General features: G+C 42.8%; 2 protein-coding genes across 2 annotated transcripts; both read right to left on the minus strand.

The window, feature by feature from the left end:
- Nucleotides 1-2709: 2709 nt before the first annotated feature.
- On the minus strand, nt 2710-6635 carry foxf2b (forkhead box F2b). Its single transcript, XM_085251604.1, has 2 exons — nt 5257-6635; nt 2710-3390 (listed from the first exon to the last, which is right to left on the minus strand). Exons 1-2 carry the CDS (start codon nt 6230-6232, stop codon nt 3218-3220), a joined length of 1149 nt encoding a protein of 382 aa, XP_085107730.1. The 5' UTR covers nt 6233-6635; the 3' UTR covers nt 2710-3217.
- Nucleotides 6636-11112: 4477 nt separating this feature from the next.
- On the minus strand, nt 11113-13020 carry foxq1b (forkhead box Q1b). The gene has a single exon (XM_085252608.1). It carries the CDS (start codon nt 12638-12640, stop codon nt 11756-11758), a length of 885 nt encoding a protein of 294 aa, XP_085108734.1. The 5' UTR covers nt 12641-13020; the 3' UTR covers nt 11113-11755.
- Nucleotides 13021-20855: the final 7835 nt, after the last annotated feature.

Raw genomic sequence — 20855 nt, forward strand, 5'->3', positions numbered from 1 at the left:
TAAGTTAAAAAAAAAACACAAAACAAAACAAACAAACACCTAGATCTGGTAGGCAAGCTGCTTTTTATATAAATACACATCTGATTAAGAATGAAATGTTCTTGCTTTGGAGATGCGATTCCAAACCACAAAAACTGCCCAAGACCTCCACTGAACATGACAAACAGACCAAAATGTTGACTGAGCTCCCTCAAACCCCACTCCAATCAATCCGTTGCAGGAACAAGCATCCTACGTTCATTCCCACGGAAGTCCCACTCTGCTGTCCCAAAGGACCCAAAGGAGCAACCACCAAACATGGTTCCTGACACCACAGCGCACCTCCAGCCCGATCAGAGACATTCAACGTGCGTGGAGGTAGTTTACACAACGTCGAGGTAGTTGTTTTTAATGTTGCGGCTGAATTGTGTAAAGTTGGTCACCTGAGTTTCTGTAAAAACGTCTCTGTTCTATGGCAGTGACCACTAGATGGCACTGTTCACCACTATATTGAAATAACAGGCCGCTGGAAAAATCCTGTTTGGGAAAATCCAGCAGCTGCAGGGTCAGTTTTGCCACTTTTGTGTGACAATATATATATATATTTTTTTTTTTTAAAAAAATGACTCTTCTGTCTAGTCAGAGATATTCTTCTTTTTGATATGTGGCTGCAGATGCTTGTTTGCTTTTGCTGTGTTGCCAAGAAGGAGCCCACTTCAGAAAGACCAGGATGACTCAGTCGGCCACTCTCCCATTGTGTTTTCCTCACACTGACTCTCACGCTCACTTACACAGAAATGATGAAGATTGTGAAAGGGTTTGTTGTGCAACTGCAGCCAGGTCATTCATTTTTCTCTGCAGTGTGATAGCAGATTCTTTACTCTGCATAAATTACATTTAGGTTACGTGAGAACAGGTTTTATTTCATTAAGGGCCAAGAGAAAGAAAAGAGTGTGCTGTCATGTGTTTAAAATGACAAACGTTGACGTGAGAGGAAAAAGCTTTTCTCATATCTTGTATTAAGATACAAGGTGTGACTGCACGTGACAATCAAAGGTCACGTGATGCCGGGGTCCTAATAAGGAGCTCCTACAGATGTGTAATCTGTAGGATGCTGCATTTGATTCGTGACCAAAAACCATGCAGAGAAAGAAGAGTAAGGGCACAAGTGCGGCAGCCCGAGTCTGCTTTGTGTTTGTGTGACGAGGCAGCTCTGTGTCAATCTGATCTGTTTACCGCACTCTAAAAATACCACTTTGTTGCATTTCCACAGACTCGGGCCCAGTCGTTTCATTTGTTTAAATGGCGTCTTGAGATGTTGGCAACCCTGGATGACCACATGGAAAGGAGCAGCCTCAGGATGCAAAAGATTTTCAGCTGCCTTCCACGGGCAAGACGCGGCTGTGAAACACGTGAAATGAAGCAACGTTCAAACCAAGACTGGTCTGAAGCAGTGATCATTCCCCCCTCTGATCTTAGACTAATAATGTTCCTCCCTCCATGTTACATCTGTTTCATTCAGAGCGTTAACAAGAATCCCGCTTCTCTTATAATTTAATATAATATACGGTGGTAGCAAGTGCCTACATATATGCACACGCGTGTGCTTTTAAAGGCATTTTACTTTCCTGGATTTTCTCTTATACTGAGCGCCGCTACATTTTTCATTTTTACTGCATTTATTTAAAAGCTGTGTTTACTTTAAACCCGTGACTTTATAAACAAAACAACTAGTAAAATAAGAAGTATTATTTTAAATTTAACTACTTAACAGGATATAAATAAACTTCATATCATCCTCTTGAAATATTTATAGTATGTTGATATTGAAGCAGTGCGCTTAAAATCCAGTAAAATACAAAAGGTGCTCACAGGACTGTTATACGTTACATTAAATGTTATGAATTATACATTTTTCTGTTTATGTCTTGACTTAAGATTTAGATCTGTGATCCAAATGTTATATTATATATTTTAAATAACTGTAATCCCTTTACTTCAAATAAGTAAAAGCTCTGTAATTACGACTACATAACCGAACAGAAACCAGTAAAATGGTTACTAAACAACAACAATAACAGAAAAAAATCGGATCCTCTCTCAAGTGTACACCTTTAAGCAGAACATTAAAATAAAGGCAATTGTTGATTTTTTTTTTAAACTAAGATTCTAAACAAACATTATAGGGTTGTTTACTGTATGTTACTGAATATTCGCTGGAAACTATTTTAGAGAATAACAGAAATCCATAGCCTGACAGTTAGTGCAGGAAAATGCACTGAGATCCAAAGTAGTTATGCAACAAATGAATAGATGCTTAATAATAAGCATCCAAACTTTAAGGTAAAGTAGAAATATTACCATGAAATTGACCTAATTTATCAAAAATACTCAATGTGCAGCAGTATCTACCTTGTCCGTATTTGTAGACCACGTGCGCTATTATGTATTGGCGCTTAACACATAGGTGACACTTTATGATGTAATCTAAATAGGTTTAACAATTATAGTAAATAAAAAGCAAAAGTAAAGAATCAGAAATTTGGCCAAGCACATGTCAGGCTGACCAAATAATCCAAGACCTTTCTAAAAGGGCCTAAAATACAGCTCTGTTTAATTAGACTATGTGTCTTTGCTCCATGCAAGCTCAAGATCAGCTCGTTTGAACTCAAGTGAATCGAAAATGTGATGGATACACGCGCAGGGAAAGACTGACGGAATTTAGCCTAAAATATATATCAGCTTTATTGAAACATTTTACAGGACAAAACAAAAAGAAAAAATGGTAAAAGGATTATACAATAAGTGCAAGATTCGTTGCAGTTCATGAAAGCCTAAAGCGTTGTGTGTGTAATAAGATACAGTTACATGGAGTATAATTGGTTTGCACGTGTTACAAGAGCAAACGCATCGAAAGTCGTGTTTCTGAAACTTCTCTTGAAGAAGAAAGCTTGTCAGGGTTCATATAGGCGAAGTGGTACTTCTAAAGGCCTCTGGAGTTTCTTCATTCATGTTTTCTTCAATGCATAGTTCAAGTCCAGCAGAATTAACAATAATAAAGATATTTGGCTGCATAGGAGGCAAACATGTGAGTGCGGACTCCACCATCCATGCTAGCACGAATCCTTCAAAAATTACAAAAAAGACAAATAGACCAAAAAAAAAAAAAGATCTGCGTGTTTGTTCAGATGTGGCTGTGATGCCTCTCTTGTTTTGAAGTCCGCAGTGACAGGAGAGCTCACATCACGCAGGGTTTGATGTCCTGACAGACGCTCTGGGGGTGGTGGTGGTGGTGGTGGTGATAGTAGGATCCGCCGGCCGAGGGGTGGAAGGAGGAGATGCCGTTAAAGTTCAACACAAAATCTTTCCTGTCGCAGACCGAGGAATGGCTCTGATAGCGCGGAATCCCCACTGTGGAGAGGCAGAGAGGAAAGGTTTTGAAATAAAGGAACACATTTCTGATCACTGTCAGGAAATTAACGGTGGCATTAAAATATTCTAAAAGAAAGAAAAAAACACAACAGCTGAACTTGCTGTCTTATTTAATCTCATCGAAATAAAACATACGCTCTTGTCATATATCTAAAATCAGTATTTACTTTGATTCTACATTTTTAAATTAGAACTTTTGAATGCAGAACATGAGCCATTCCTCTTTTAAACAGTGCTGTTGATACTTTTGTGTGGCTTTAAAATCAGCACAATTGTTGATGGCGTAAACGGTCCTTCTATTGTATTTATAAAAATAAAGTGTTTACGCTTAAATTTTCAGTTGCCATAAAAATCTAATATTTCTTAACACAAGTAAAAAAAAACCCGAATTCTTTAATCATAATATTTTTCTTTTTGCAAGCCTCCCTGTTGGCTCACAGCGCAGCCACACATCCGTTCTTTTCAGTTTCTTTGGCTTCTTTAGCTTTCTTATATGGATGCTTTCAGTTTTCTACCCAGTTACATTTTATCATTATTTTTTGAAAATGCTGCGTTATTTCAGGCAGATTCAGTGGCCATCGTCTGTGTCTGTGAGCGAGGCTCTGTTTCCAGAAACAGAAAACTAAAAGTGGAGACTGCGGCTCCGTCAAGGTCATAAGGACTCCAGATGTGATCGTGTTTTTCAGGGGGGAAGACAGCAGGCTTTATCCTCCGGGCCACAGCTCGCTGCCCTGCGCCCGTTTTCATAGACAGCACACACACACACACACACACACACACACACACACACACACACACACACACACACACACACACACACGCACGCACGCCTCTTTGACTGACAGTACTGTTAGCGAGTCTGCTGTGTACAGTCCAGCACGTCTATCCTCCGAGCAGGCTCAATTAGAACGCTGCGTAAAGTTTAACAAGGCCTTCCGTCTCTTGTGGATACGCCGTGGTTGAAATCCACCGCCAGTGTGGTCCGACCTGCACAGTCTTTGTTTGGTTAACCTCTGGGACCCCTTTCGGGCTCCAGCATGGGTTTTACTCGCCTCGGTTAGATCCCCAGATTTTCGTAAAGCCTGGCTGTGTTCTGCTAAAGTAAATGAGGTTGAACTGGGAGGTGACTTGAGAGCGCAAAATAGTTGTTTTTCTTAATCTAATAATTCGCCGAAATATCCCGTGACATGTTATAAACATGTGACTTTATGGAAATTATACAAACTGTGGATGAAATGACGCATTTTCTGATTGTTAATGAAGTTACATACACAGCAAGAAATGTCACTATATTTACTAAAATACCACAAAGCGCTGTCTGGCTTTGTGATTCAGCCAATAATCGATGCATCTTTGCTGTTTAACAAAATTAATGAAAACATTTGTTCTTATTTTGCAACTAGTGTGTTCGGGTTACATTTTGAGGCAAATGATGCGGGAAAAAAAAGTCTGCAAACAGATTAAAAAGAATAATGGTAAATTCTCTCTGCGTGTGTTTTTAATCGCTTTGCACAGATATGAATTTCCCTCTAAGAATCTTTTTCATCTTTAAATACAGGACAATCATCTTTTTTTATATATATATATGTATATATATATATATTCTGTGTAGTCTACAATTTCATAATTACACGTTACAGTTATCACACGGGCCTCTGCAGAAGAAAGACCCACTCATTTAGAGTGTTGCGTTTTAAATGTGCTTATATCATGCAGATAAAACTTAGATGCAGTGAAAATTGTTATTATTATTATTGTTTTTTGGGGGGAGGGGGGGGGGGGATCCCAGAGATTTTAATCCGGATTCATCTACCCCTCTGTAAGCCTCGAGTTATTCTGTGGTACCTGAAATATCAGTGGAGTGGCTGTCCCTGCCGTTCTGGTGAAGATAACTCTGCTCCAGGGAGTAAGGCGACATGCCGGAGTGTAAACCAGAGGATGCTGGGCTGCTGGAGGCTAGAGGCTGTTGTTTGATGTAGGGGGAGCCGCCGGAGGACGCCCAGTGTGCGGATGTACTGGCGTACGGGGAATGGCCGTCCAGCGCGCTGGCCATGGCTGGAGAGGACGGTACAGGACTGCTGCTGCTATCCTGCCCATATTCCCCGTTAGGAGGAACAGGACAACTCGCCATGTATGTGGAGCCGGGACTCGGGGACATGTGAGGTACGTGGTGCCCGCCGCTCAGCCCGTCGTACCCCCCGGCCATTGAATTGCTCATCATGTCCAAGTTGTAGCTGTTACTGTGACAAGCGAGGGTGGCCGATGGACCCTGGAAATCAAAACTCTGTGGAAGAATTGAGGTGCCGAAGCCTATGCCATTCATCATCCGATACATGGGCTTCAGAGCTTGACATTTTCTTCTGAAGCCTCTGGGTCTGCGCCGAAATGAGCCTTCCTCGAACATGAACTCACTGCCTGGATCGATCGTCCAGTAGTGGCCTTTCCCCGGCCTGCCCAGCCCTTTTGGCAGCTTGATGAAGCACTCGTTAAGCGATAGATTATGCCGGACAGAGTTCTTCCAGCCCTGGTACGAACCCCTGAAGAATGGGAAGCGAGCCTGGAGAAACTGATAGATTTCACTGAGTGTCAGCCGCTTGGTGGGCGAGCTCTGTATTGCCATAACGATGAGAGCGATGTAGGAGTACGGCGGCTTTTCCGGTCGCCTTAAACCGGAGCTCGTCTTCTTTCCCTTGACGCCATTAGAAGAACTTTCTGTGGCGGCTTGTGGGCTCAGCATAGCGGGATGCAGGACGCCGGACGCCGGGCTGGATCTCAGAGGAGGCGGAGGTTCCAGCTGCTGCTGAGGGGTCTCGGTCGTCATGTCAGCTCTGACGTACAACTGGCGTAGAGAGAAGAGAGGGGAGGGAGAAAAGACGACCTGGAGGTGTTTCGGGGGAGAAATGTGCTGGCTCCCAGCGGTCAGTGTCCTTGCAAGTGAGCGTTACACCGCCAGTGGTCCTCAGAATCCCAGCGCAAAATGGAGTGAAATCTGTCTCCAGTTACGCACGACTCTCCTGTTACGCACGGTGCTCCTTTGACGCATGCAGAACGCACGGCTGGTACGCACTGACAGAGAGGAAGAGGAAGAGAGAGTGGGGGGAGGCGGTTATCCACTGGAGACTAAGTGTCCAGAGTTGTAGCTAGACATAAGGACTCCACGGGGTGTCACAGCAGCGCTAAGTGGCGCTGTGTGACGCGCCGGGTGGCCATCGACCGCCTATAATAATCCCTCAAGTGCAGGAAACACGAAAACCCTTGGACTTATTGCGCGCAACAGTCCAGCCAAACAAAGTCCGACCACCTATCATTGCATAAATCTTTCTTCCCTCTGCTCGAGCCCCCCGCCTCTTCCCCCGACCCTTTCTCCTCATCCGCACTCTGCCCCTGCAATTCTCCCTGAAATCAGTGTCGAATAGTCCCCCCCCCCCACACACACACACACCACCCCCCTCACCCGCCCCCATGCCAAGTCCATTTACCGTGCAGCAGCCTTAAAGCCTCTCATTCTCTCCTCTCCTTCGTCTTGTTTCTTCCCCTCCCACCACCTCTCTCCAAGTTCGGACTACACGCAATTAAGCCATCTATCAAACCTCCCCCAGACACTCCAATCAACAACGCCACACGCCAGCCGCACAAGTTTAAAAACGAGCTATCCCCCCGCCTCTGCTCCTCCATATATGAAGCAGTGATTTCGTCCCAATGTGCCACAGAGCATAAATTTCCTCTGACAAGAATAAACCACCGCAATATGTGCAAAATGTCCAGCTTGCATCTGAAACCGCGATGCCCAAAACATTCACACGGGCCCTTACATGATGTCCCCCGGCAGATAATACCCAAGCACATCAGTGTGAAACACCGACAGAAAAAAAGGCCACATTGCGTTATTTGTATTATTTCGCTCATAATTTCCTCCCAAACTGGTCCAGAGGATAACAAAAACAAACTGTCGCGGTGCCGGGCTGGGGAGAGGAGTGTGAGAGATGGAGAGGTGGTGGTCTTTACCGTGCGTGTGTGTAAGCGGGGGGTTGCTCTGAGTAAATGACTTTGACATGAGTGGAAGCAGGCTTTTTCCATCAAGCCCGGCCCTGGATACCACACACAGCGCGCCAGTGTCAGCTTACCGCCCCGGGCCAGAGTCGGTCCCATGGGCCCCACGTTCATTAGACAGAGAAAAGCGAAATTAGGCGAGCGGGCGTCGACAGTTTCCTCCCCTATGGAGACATCACACACAGATTTGTCCAACATGATGGAGTTATATATCCCATAAAGGTAATATCAACATCCGTGCTGCGACAGAGCGGAGAATATTGGGCTTTGAAGAACAAAAAAAAAGAAAAAGGTTTTACTTCTGGAGCTTTTAGGTTGAATTGTATGATTGTAAATCTCCCCCTTTCTAATTTTTTTCAGTCACGTATTTGTAATATTTCAGTGTAAATTTCAGCCGACTTCAACTACTCCCCTCATTTCCACAGAACCTCGCACAAAGGGAGAAAAATAAAGCCCCACGCAATCAAACTTATAAATATCCATGTTTTCGCCTCTTTTTAATTTCCCGCTCAAGTGTGTCTGTGCACGTGTGTGCCTAAGGGCCCTTTAAAGTTTAGATATAGCCTGGAGGATATAAGCAAACAATAACCAGACACACTAACCTTTGCACTTTGCAGAACAAAGGATGTGCGGATAAAATCGTTTTCCACTGCAGTTTCGAGGACCTAAACGGCCCCAGAAATTTCCTGCGACATCAAAACTTATGACCCCTGCCGAGATCAGGATGCTTTTGCTTGGAGAGGGAATCTTTGTTCTGGGAGCGCTTTGAAGACAGCGATCCGGTTGCTTTTTTACGCGTTGATCTTATAGAGCTTCTAATTTGGTCTTCTGGAATATAAAGCTATCAGCTGCCAGCGCACAAACGAGATGTGTTTCTGTTTTTGTAGCACGGCCACGACTGGAGGCTGATATGAAGTCACTGCGGACATAATAAGGCCGTGTGTTTGTTTGCATGTTTGGACGAAGATATATGATTATCCCACAGAAAATATCAGACAGGGTTAAGAAACGGGCCTGCTCTGACCTCAGGTAACTTACAGGCCTCCTTTTTTCTTTTTGTTTTCTTTCTTTCTTTATTAAAGGATAAAATCAATTATCCTGCTTCTCAACACAATTTAGAAAAATTTATTATTTTGGACAAACATTTTGTACTTTCATTACTGATTTTATTTGTTAACTAACATAACCGAACAACTTTAAAAAGAAAGCTTTTTTCCGAATGTCACGCAAAGGCAGTGTTCACGTGTGTAACAGTTAGCTCTGTCTTGGTTGTTTTGTATGCTCCTTGTTTGTGCAACAGGCCTGAAGTAAACAATATTCATCAAGTGAAACAATAACAAATACAGATTTCAGGTCTCTCTCTCTCTCTTTTAAAGGTAATCTAATATTCTTTTGGCTGCTCGGCTTTTCTCCTGCCTCTCCGCCTGCGTTTCCTGTGGCGGTGCCGGGAGCTTTGGAGCTGGCTCTCCGGGACTCTAGGAGGTCAGGCGCGGTTCAGTTTGCCCGAGTGACAGACTGTTTGGACTTCCTAACATTGTGCCTGCCTTATAGTTTTGTTTCATAACACCGCGGCACCCCCCCCCCCCCCCCCTTCCCCCCACAGAATGCGTGATGGGTGCAGAGAAGAGACGAAGGCTGAAGTGAAAAAGCAGAGAGCGTTTTCAGCCTAAGGTATGCGCCTTGGTGTCGAAGTTATTAAAAATGTAAGGGTGCTGAGATGACTGGGGCCACGTGACAGGCTCTGAGAGCGACAGGTGTGCTGTTCCGGTGTTTCACCTGCAGGTTGCAGCATTGTCCATAGAAACAGGAACGAATCTCACCTGTCACCTGTCTCAGCTGCTGAGTGAGCCCTGTAAACACACACCTGCCCCCGTACTGCCAGCTCAGTACAGGGGCCACGAGCATATGAGCTACTGCACGGCTAACTTAGACTATACACTTAACTATATAAAATATTTTATTTTATTTATGTTGTATTTATTTGTTTGTTAGTTCGTTTATTCCTCAAGATGCACGTAACAAAAATAGCTACGTGAGATATTCAGGTTTTTTTCTTGAGTACAGTCAAAGTAACTTACATTTAAGAAATTCCAAAACTCTTATCACTTTATAATTTGGTTGCCCTGAACATCTCTAAAATAGAATTGATCCACTATGTTGTTTTTTCTACCCCACAATGAAATGTTGCAGTTTTGCTATCTAAAGAAAGTTTAGTGCACTACAGTCTTCAATAAATCACTGACACTAGGAACTCTTATATTGTGAAATGTGTCACCAGGCTTTGTGTCAGAACTGTGTATCTTTACTTACAGCTACAGTTAAACACAGCAGAGTGTGTAAACCGAAAACCGAAACTTTCTGTTTTGTATTTGATGGTACAACAAACAGATAAACCCAGAATGACAGAGTGAGAGAAAAAAATAAATCAGTTGGATTTTTATTTCTGAACAACTAGTGCTAATCAAGAAAACAAAAATTATTATTACAGCTTAATTTGAGACACTTTTACTGAGTTTGGGCTAAAAGCGTCGACGGACTGATCAATTATTTTGTCTGAGCTCACGCGTGATTTTTTTTTTTTTTTGTGATCAACACCTCGTTAGGAAACCCGCGGCCCCGAGTCTCTGGGTCCGTTTCAGGACCGAGGAGAGCAAGTATAGGCTCCTGCATGGGGACACGGACAACAAACAGCCCGCGTGTTTTTAAAGATCCTGATATGCGTGTAAATCTCAATGTGGTCACAGAACATAAATCATAAATGGCCTTTTGTAGATGGAACAAAACAATTAATTGAAGAAAAATAAATAAATAAATAAATAAAAAGCATAATTCTCCTTCTGTTGTTCGGTTTAGTTATTTATGGATTTGTTTGTTTGCTGAACTTTTATGCAGTGTAAATAATACCAGTAGATTATTTTAAACGTTGTTTCATTGAGCCGTGTTGCTCGTTTATGGGAAACTTAAGATGGCTATTACAAATAAAATAAGTACAGAAAAGTAGGCTTTTTAAAAAGGTCTTTTATTTTGATACTTTCTTGTGGGTGGAAAATAAAACCCTTCTTGATTAGGGTTGAAGTCTGTCTGTGAGGCAGATCTGGCACATTTGTTTGCAATGTAATGTGAGACGTTATGTTGTTACATGACAAACTCCTCACCGCTGCGGAGGTATTTTCTTCCATTTGGACTGAGTACAATAAATAAAGTAAATGGAAAATAATACGAATAAGCACCATCATCACAAAAGCATTTCATATGTAACATTTATTAACGATGGCTGACTTCTATTTTGCCATTTTACTAAGTAAATACTCGCTAATATTTACAAGTTTGGATAAACGTGTCGCACTAAACGCGACATCGTCCAAAGAGCCTGAAGGCACCAGACTCAACATAACCTTTGATTGTAAATATTTTATATAATTATATATCTTTTGACTTTGGTAATTTTTGTAATTATGGTTTCATTTTCAAACGAAAATAAGACCAACTTATTTTCCTTTTTGGCTCTAACAAGAGAAACCACAACAAATACCTACAGCAGGTGTGAGGCCCTCCCTCTCCCTCCACCGCATATTCATGCACCTGCTTCTGATCTAACAGCTGCCTTCCCCCCTTTCATGTCAGCAGTGAATAACTCAGTGAACACCAGGGTCCCATTGTTTCACGTGTTTTGTTTATTCATAAAAAATAACAGGCATGCACCAATCAATCAATCAATCAAACAATCAATCTCAGGAAAACGGCACATTTTTCCATGCGTTTCTTAGTGCAGCCACGTGATTCCTAACGCAGCCCAGTCAATAATATTATACAATATTTATACAGCAGGTCATACAAAACATGGAAATATAAATAAAGTGATACTTTTAACAGTTTTGACGTGGCACTTTGCTGCCGTCCTACAGTAGAAATGACCAATGAACCATAGATACGAATATGAATACTCTCTCTCTCTCTCTCTCTCTCTCTCTCTCTCTCACACACACACACACATACACACACACACACACACACACACACACACACACACACACACACACACACACACACACACACACACACAGTGGAATGTCCTACAATGACTCTAATGATTTGCTTAGTCAGCACACAGTTATATCTAGATTAACAACTCGGCATGTTTGTTTTATTTTTCTTTGACTGAAGCTACAGTAGTCATGATGAGACACACCGACTCTCACACAGTAAAACAGTTGAAGCACTGAAAGCTGAGAGTGCCCACCAAAGTGCACACTGTGGATGAGAACACACAAGTCCTGACAGCTCTCTGGATGTCTCACGACAGCAAGGATTCTATATGAAAGCCTCGCGCTTTGCTGGGCATCTTGAATGTGGCCTCAGGTGCAGCGGTGCCCGATGCTGTGTGCTGGAGGTATGTGGGTGCATCTCTGCCGGGCTCTGTGCCGCTGTACGCCGCCTCTGACATGTAAGTGTGCTGTGCCGGATAGTTCAGATTATAGGGCAGTACGTGGGCCACTGGGGACCAGTACAGCCGGGGGCCGGGCTGCTCCACGCACGACCTCTCCTCCCTTCTTTTGAAAGGTGTGCCGAGGATGCTGTCGATGGCGAACGGGCTGGAGAACTTGGCCCCCACTCTCTCTTCCGGGGCCGGGAGGCGGGTGTCCTCGCTGAGGATGTCCGGGCTTTCCTGCTCCTTGAGGGGCCTTTTGGAGATGCGCTTCCTCCTGCGGCGGAACACCCCGTCAGCGAAGGTGTACTCGCTGTGTGGGTTGAGCATCCAGTAGTTGTCCTTGCCCCAGGGCCTGGACGGGTCCCGCAGGACTTTGAGGAAGCAGTCGTTGAGCGACAGGTTATGGCGCACGGAGTTCCTCCAGCCGGTATAGCTGCCACGGAAAAACGGGAACTTCTTCATCAGGTAGTCATTGATCTCTGCCAGAGTGAGGCGGCCGCTGCTGGACTCTCGGATGGCCATGGCGATCAGGGCGATGTAGGAGTAAGGGGGCTTAGGTCTGCGGGTGTAGGGCTTCCCTTTGCCGCCATCGCTGCTCTGTGTGACAGGTGCCGGGCTGTTGGCTACGCAGTCTCCGTCCGAACCCAGCTCGTCTCCGGACAGGGGAGAAGGGACTCCCGCCTCTGCGTCAATGCACAACTCCAGCGGCTTCTGCGCGTAGTGATGCGCGGAGAAAACTTCAAGTTTCATTTCCCCAAAAAAGGATAACCGTCTCCTCTCGGTAACCTTGCCGTGTGAATGGTCTCCTAGGTTGGACTCTTGTCTCAGCTCAGAAGCGCAGCAGGTGTACGAGTCCTGACAGCAAAAATGTGCCTGAGTGTTTGTTGTGTGTTGTAAAGGCTCGTGTGGAGCGCTGGAGGCACCCTGAGCCTCAGTCTGGGGCAGCAGAACACAGATCTGTCTCCGGAGACACGCTTGTCTTGTTATAATATAACGCCTGGGAAAGGGACGGCCCACAGGCGGGGTTTCCAACTCGAATCCATTGAAGCGACTGAAGTAATATAGTATATGTATGTTTACAATTGGACGTTACCATGCCACACCAGGGAAGAAGAAGAAAAAAAAAAAAACAGGGAGGATAAGTGAGGCGAGGCAGGGCAGGTATGACAAATATAATTAGCTTCAAACGCAACTATCTGTGAATAGCTCGTTATTTCTAGTTACGAGTTGCTTTTTATGGATTCAGTCAAAGTGCAATCAAATAAAGGCGAATAATACAATAATTCATTCCTCTTACTTCTTTTTAAAATAACTTCAGCCCATTAAGGTTATGAAATTAAACACGTTTTTGAAATCAATAAAAAAAACTTTGACAATTTTACGCACAACAGCAAATCCTTCTTGAAGTGTTGAATGCCTTGGCTTTTACACAGAAAAAAAGAAGACAGCGCAGAAAAACCCTAGACAGATTAAAAAAGGTGACACGAGAGTTGATAGAGAAAAATGCTGTTGGCTGCTTTTCACTTGAACCTCTCATACCCATCCGCCGGCGCTCCGGCGGAACGAGGAAGTAACGCGAAGGCTAAACTGAAATAAAAGCGATAGATTTTGGAGGAGTTCCAATTAACGCACGCTGGGTGACGTGTAAGTCGCCACACGCGAGAAGACAGAAAGAATTCATAGAAAATTCGCAAAGATTGCCCGCGAGTTCACGGGGAGTTCAGAGTAGAGAACCATTGCACCTGCATGCATGGAAACACCTGAGCGAAGAGCAGAAAAAAATACACTTACTTCTGTGTCTGAACATGTGATGTAAATGAGCGAGAGCGAGGTATCCACTGTCTCCGAAACTCCAGAACCCTAATTTACTGGAAATACATCACGTTCTTGGATAATTATATTACACGCAGCATTTCCTTTAGTATAAGGAGTATAAGGAGACCGCGGCACTGACTGCATATCTGTACAAATAGATGTGCACTTCCATTAGAGCACTCAGACACCTGGGCCTTGCTGCTTTAACTTGCTGTGCGGCAAGCTAAAGCAAACAGTTGAAATAAATTTTATTCTATTTCAACAACATAAAACAATTGCATAAAACAAAGCGTTTAAGTTTGTAAGGTAGATAAATTATTATGCAAAGATGGATTTGAAGAGAATTTAAGAACATCAGGCTTTTTTGTACTTTGTCAGTGTTGCAGTACAGGTTTGGTGACAGAATATAACAACTAGTTAATATCTGAGCTATAAATCACAGCTCCAGTCGAGAGCTTGTCAATCAGTTACAGAATGGAGCTTACTTAAAACCTACTGGAGCAGGTTTTAAGTAAACTGACGCCCCTGACACCTGTAAACCGAATATGTTAGTGGCACTAACTCTTTTCCTGCCAGCGCCTCCGCCATGTGACGATGCAGAGAGCAGCTGGAGTTAACATGAGTTATGAGCCTTGCCTCAGGCCAGTTAAACTGTCTACTCTGGCACTCCTGTTCCTTTGTGCCTGCTCGGACTTTCCGGGGCCCCCAACAACACAGAGCAGGTTCAGCTTCATTTACCCTAATGCATGTGTGCGTGTTTACATAGTTCTGTTGAAAATGTTTCTATTGGTAGTTCCTAGTGAAACATATAAGATAGGGTCACTATAAACTACCTACTGCCTTCCAGACAGCAGAGAGCACTGAGATACCAATCTGTGTTTGACACCTTGAACAGTTTGTGAGTCTACAGTACGTTTTTATGTTATCACATAATTATCACGTTGGGTATACATGACAGGCATGATTAACGATATGACCCTGAACTGTTTGTGTATATATGTTTGAGAGAACGTGGAAGGTATGCAAATCAACTATATGAACATGCACTTTGAAGCCTGTCTGTTTTTCCAGTTGTGTTATGACAAGCCCGATGGCAGCTTGTTTCTTGAAAACACAGTTTCTGTTGTTTCATTTCTTTGTCAAATTCAAGGTCCGCTTGCCTGCTTTTTAAGAGGGCAGGCTCCTACGCACCTGTAAGGGTTGTACATGGCATCATTTCAGAGGTGCTGGTTGTTGATTATCTGAGAGCCCAAACTTTCTGACAGCCCTATAAAAATACAATATATTGCACACAAAAATCACATTTCATTATACATTCTAAACAAATCTTCACAGCTAAATGTTAAATGGGTTGCCATGTCATTTCTATCAGAACCCTCTCTGCCACATTTTACATTTTTCCTCGCCCACTTCCACTGAATGTTTTTAAAGGTTTCTCTTGATCGATAATTTCTTTCAGAGGAAAATCTGCTAATACTTTGATCTCATCTAAGTGCACTTTAACCAAAGCATTGAAGTCAGACCGGACATGTTTATATTAAAGTAATAAATGCTGAAATAGATGCTGTACACTCTTAGAAATATGACCATTGTTTACAGTTAATCTAAAAAATATACAAACTCCAAATCTGATTATTAGGACTCTAGGTAACCACACCTACCAGCCACTTATCAGGTACACCCTGCTAAAGACACCTTTTGTCTTCAGAATTAAATGAATTCTTCATGGCAGAGAATCAGAAAGGTGCTGAAAATGGTCCTCAGACATTTTAGCCTATATTGACGTGATAGCATCACAAAGCTGCTGTAAATGTGTTGGCTGAACACCCATAATGTGAATCTTCCCTTCCATCACGTCCCATAAGTGCTCGACTGGATTGAAATCTAGTAAATGTGGAGGCCATTTGAATACAGTGAACTCATGATCTGAGCTTTGTGATGTGGTGTGTTCTTAGCCGTCCTTTGTGACAGGAAAGGAACATCAGAGAAACCAAAGGTTGTCACATACAAATTTACATTCTGGAAACAGCTTTCTTCTCTCTCCGGGAATTCGGGGAGCAGCTGGTGAGCTGAAATTGTTTTTTTGCTGAAACTCAGGAGGCTGACTGCTGAGAGCCTAAATCCAGAGCTGAGGAAATCAGCGGCATGTGCGCTATCATTAACGCCGTCGCTGCACAACAACCCGGTGAGGCGCAAAGGGAATTTTACACTGCTTGGCTGGTGGTAGTTGTGCCTGCATGATTTTTTTTTCTTTTTCTTTGCAGGAGTGAGATGAGGCTGTATACGATTTCAGGTACTCTGCCAAGGCAGCTACACACACCTGTGCCAAAGTGATGTGGTGTGAAAGGAAGCACACCTGTTCTCAGTTTTTTTGTGCGTGTTTTATTCTTTACATGGCAATTTGAAATCACAAGTGGAAAGACTGTTTACCCAAAGGGATCAATAAGGTATCACATTATCATTTCACTCTGCACATTTGGATTAAGGTGGAATTCAAACCTTCAAATCGCTTGAGAAGGTCAGGCTCTTCTTTCACCTTTAGGCCATAATGAAAGATGATATATTTAATGCATTAAACTGCTTTAACTGCATTGTCAAATCAGCAGAGTCAACTCTGCCCCCTGTTAGGCTAAAGAGATGCGTTATGCTTATATAACCTGTTAACAAGTCTCTTCTAAAATTGGCAACTTGATGGTTTGGCTCACCTGTTGAGAATTAGCGTGTCTTCTTTGAGCAGCAGAACTCTTTTAAGTGCTGACACGAGTGGCATTCCAGTTATGTAAATTGACTGGGTGAATCCCTCACAGCTCCAAAAATAGCCCCACCTCTGCAGCGGTCGGCGCTCACACGCTAACCCTTGTCTGCAAGTCTTCGGATGACTTCTTACCTGTATCTCATCTTTGTTGTCTTTCTTCTCTGTGAGTGAAGGATGGCCAGCCCCCATGTCTTTGTATAAACAAAGTGTGAGCTGTGTGCGTGTGTGTGTTTTTATGTGTGTGTGTGAGCAGGGTAGAGAGGAACGGCAACAAGAGGCCCTGCGTGGCTGAGATTCCCGAGATTCCCTGCAGCAGATATAGTCTGACAGAGGCCGCTGATAGTAGACATGCTTCACTGGGGCGCACAGGTAGGTACAACAATGTGTCAGCTTCGCAGCCAACTCAAAGATCAGACATTCCACATAAGCTCTACTCATTCCTGCAGTCTGCTCGATAGGCACCAGCTCAGGGGCGTGTGTGTACTGGGGTGTTTGTTTGACTGCAGCTGTTTGTCCTCTCAGGTGTGTGGGTGTGGGAGATTGCGTATGTGCTGTGGCAAAAAGCAAGAGCAAGATGCATACGTTCCATCTAGTTTATTCTTCAAGCGGTGATTACTGTAATTACCCTACGATGTGGCCTTCTAAGCGTTTGCTGCCTGTTTTGTTGTGCTTCTGTAGAATCAAACCTTTGTGTTTTGGAAGATAAATTGGTAGGGGGGCGTTCAGCCCATGTAATCAGAGGCACACCTGAGCACTTATCAGTGACAAACAAAGTTCCCATGAAGCTGTTTTCATACATAACCCAGGAACTTTCCACACTGAATGCAATCCGGGAACTGCTGCATGTAGCATCAAAAATGTATCCGTGACACCTGATAGGCAAATAAACAGACACGAAAACATGCAGTGACTCACAGTTTTCATAAGCACGGTCTGATGTGCATAAATCTGTGCAGCATGTGTGTCAGCGATTAATAAATGAAATCAGATATATGTATAAAAAAAAGAAAAAGAAAAAAGCAGCATATCTTGGAGTCAGTTGGCAGCTGCGGGTTGCTATTTTGGGTTTTCCTGCATTCTTACTTAAGGTGTGCACACCCTTGCCAGACCAAGAGAGAGAAAGAGAGAGAAAATAGATACATATAAATAAACAGAGCCAACAAAGGTATAATTAAAGTAATTAAAGAAAGAGGTGAAGCACAGGTGAAGCACAGGTGAAGCACAGGTGAAACGCAGCCTGGCACTGGTAGCACCTAAAAGTCATGCAAAGTCATGTGACTCAGTCCCCTGTAACACCCCCCCAACCCAACCCAGTTACTGTCTTGATATGCGAACACATTTTTGACACCCACAATATCTTAGTGCAGTAATTCTGAACTGCTATTTATTCTTTTGTTTTATGTTTTGCATCATAGTAGAGTCATTTCAAATAGCCCGTGTGCTTATTTGGGTGGTCCAAGTGTGTCATTAGCAAAACAGCTTCTTTGTTTCACCACCTCCTGCTCCAGATGTTCCCCTCAGATTGGTGCAAATGACACCGATTGGCTCACAGGTTCCTCTGGCTAGCAAAAGAACCAAGTGCATGTCTTGGTGTAAGTGTCCATATAGAACATGAACACTACAGAACCTCAGCGATTTCATGTGGTCAACTCAAATGACCTTATGGTAAGCATCTATACATTTTTGATTATATCATTGCTCTAATGCTCGGCCCAAATTAATAGCAGATTAACAAAACAGCTCCTTTTGTGACCTGATCCCATGATATAATTTATCCTATAGTTTATATAAATCTGAAGAATGGTAAATGCGCTGGTTCATATGTACAGCTTTTCTACACAAGCCTTATAAGTTTTCAACATACCTTAAACACCCATTCGCATACAAGCCTCCTTTTCTTTCTAAGTGCTTACTAATTTTCACATACACAATGCCTCAAAGAGCAGCTTGGGGACTGGAGCATGCAGGTTGGAGCAGTTAGGATCAAACCACCAACCTTTTAGTTTTTAGAGGCCCTTCTTTACCTCCTGAGCCACAGCCACCCCACTCAGCTAGAGAGTGTTGCTATGGTAAACAATTTAAATCATAAAGCTGTCAATCAGAAGAAAACCTTGTTTTCAAAACTTGGTGCTAGTTAACAGTTAGAAGTACTTGGCTAGGTTTAGGAAAAGGTCATGGTTCAGATTAAAACACAACGTGACCTGGAGAGCTTATGACCACACATCTGTATGTGACAGACCCGGCTCATCACCGCAACCAATTTGCAACCAAAGCCTGCACCATCACTAGAACACTTCCAGTAAGTAAGTAGACGCTGATATCAGATGGTAGTTGGCCATCTCCAAAAATTCAAAACATACCCCCTCAAGAGAACAGCAGACCAAAGTGAACTTCTTAGTCCTGCCGGTAAAATGTTACTGTTAGGGCTTGTCTGTCAATGAACCTCAGCCATGCGGGCCACACGGGCTTCATACCTCCTGCCATATCTGCCGCTATCGTCCATTTCAACTCTTCACACGCTAGAGTCCCCTCATAAGCTGAGGTAGAAGGCATGGTGGGGGCTATAGAGAGCTGGAGGGTAGGGGATGGTGGGGTGGGGGAGAAAAAGGAGCAATGATTGATCTCAGCCATAGACACCTTGCTTTATCACTGCAGCTGATAGGACCTAATTCCATTCAACTGCGCTGTAGGCTGTTTGGTGTAAGCATAAACACGGGGCCAAATCAGTACCTGTGCTGCTCTGTTTACCTGGCAGCCGTTCAGCTTTTTTCTGTCTAAACTTGAAATAGGATCCAAACACTCTACTCACGCATAGTGGTTTGCACGAGATGCTTTGCCTGCCTCTCAACCTACCACGAGGCTCGGCAGCTCTATTTCTGCACTGTCTGAACCTTAACCGCCCCTCTTATTTCTCTGATTGAGAGGTGGAACATCTCGCTCGAGGGCTTTAACTGCAAACACGGCGCTGAATTTGAGCAGTTACTAAGGAATTATCCCGTAGTTAACCCCAACAAACACCTCGCTGATTGATAACATTAGCGTGTGGATTGTAAAACGAACTACTCCAAGCCTATATTTGTCTTTTTCTTTTTTTCTTTTTACCTTTTACTGGTTAGTCAGCAAATCTCTTTGTATTTTTATTAAAAGTATTTCTTAAGGGTCTTATGTATTCGTTAGAAAACATACAAAATGCAGTTTTTAAGAAAAGCCTGTACTTAATTGCAGGTTAGATTAGCTGTCATTCAAGTGTTTTAATACTAATTTGGCACTAAATATTTTTTATATATACAGATGTTGATTTTAAGTTTAAACAGACATACTGTGATGAACTCGGTGTCCATAAAAGATACATTTCAAAAGTATCAAAAGAAAACCATGTTTATCGCATAACACAAGACACTATTAACTAATATGATGGAAAATTTAGGATCCAGTGTTTTGTGGGATTCACATCATAATACTAAAAATCAGTGCTGTCATCCATCTGTTTTATACAATAAAAAAATACTAATCTGAGTTTATATATGCAACCAACTTTGAATGCTAAGAAAGACTTTGATTTTCAGTGAACCAAGAAGCAATTCAAGGTGTGGTTCAGTATCTGTCTGTGTTTCCAAGGAGCACACAAAGGCAAAGTCATGCTAAAACATTTTAGTTTCAAAACTTCTTCTAGCTAATAGCGTCCACACTATTTTGGTGCTTATGGTGCCTCTAAAAGTGAGACCAGTTCAAACACTTTAGGATTGTATTTAAGAGTATCGAATTCCCAACTAGACCTTATTAGTCACCATTGTGTTCTTCACATATTAGTGTATACATTGAGCATAAAATATCTATGTAGCCACCATAACTTCACTGACTGGTTTTGTCTCCACATTTGATTCAGCAGGAACATGCTGATGTTGTGAAGTGACCACATTTGGATGTGCACTGGTAACGTAATAGCTAATGATGGCTAACCCCATTAGCAAGCTGTATTGATAAACTGTAGGGTTGGAAAATACAGCTCTACCAATTATTGCTAAGTAACAGATAAGAAAACACTAGAATTTCTTTCCCTCAGCAACTGAACTCAGTACTTTATAGAGTACCTGTCAACGCATCTTCAGGTAATTAATTCGTTGGTTGTGTTATTTAATATGCAGGTTTACATTGTAACATTTTCACAGTGGCTGCACTGAGATGTCTTGACAACATGCAATGTATGGTAAACAGATAGATTATGCAAGTTATGTCTGAAACGTCTGAAACCAAGAATCATCTATTGTTACTATTTAATATTATAATTTGCAAAAACTGTGGCAGTGACATCAACATCACAGACGTTATCTGAGCACAACCGAGGCAAGTAGAGTTGGTGAAATATTGTTAATACATTTTTTTAAAAAGAGTATT

The sequence above is a fragment of the Mchenga conophoros genome, linkage group LG17 (genome assembly GCF_057382185.1).
Source record: "Mchenga conophoros isolate Kocher_MC1m ecotype Shallow Benthic linkage group LG17, M_conophoros_male_GT1.1, whole genome shotgun sequence".
Lineage (NCBI taxonomy): Eukaryota > Metazoa > Chordata > Actinopteri > Cichliformes > Cichlidae > Mchenga > Mchenga conophoros.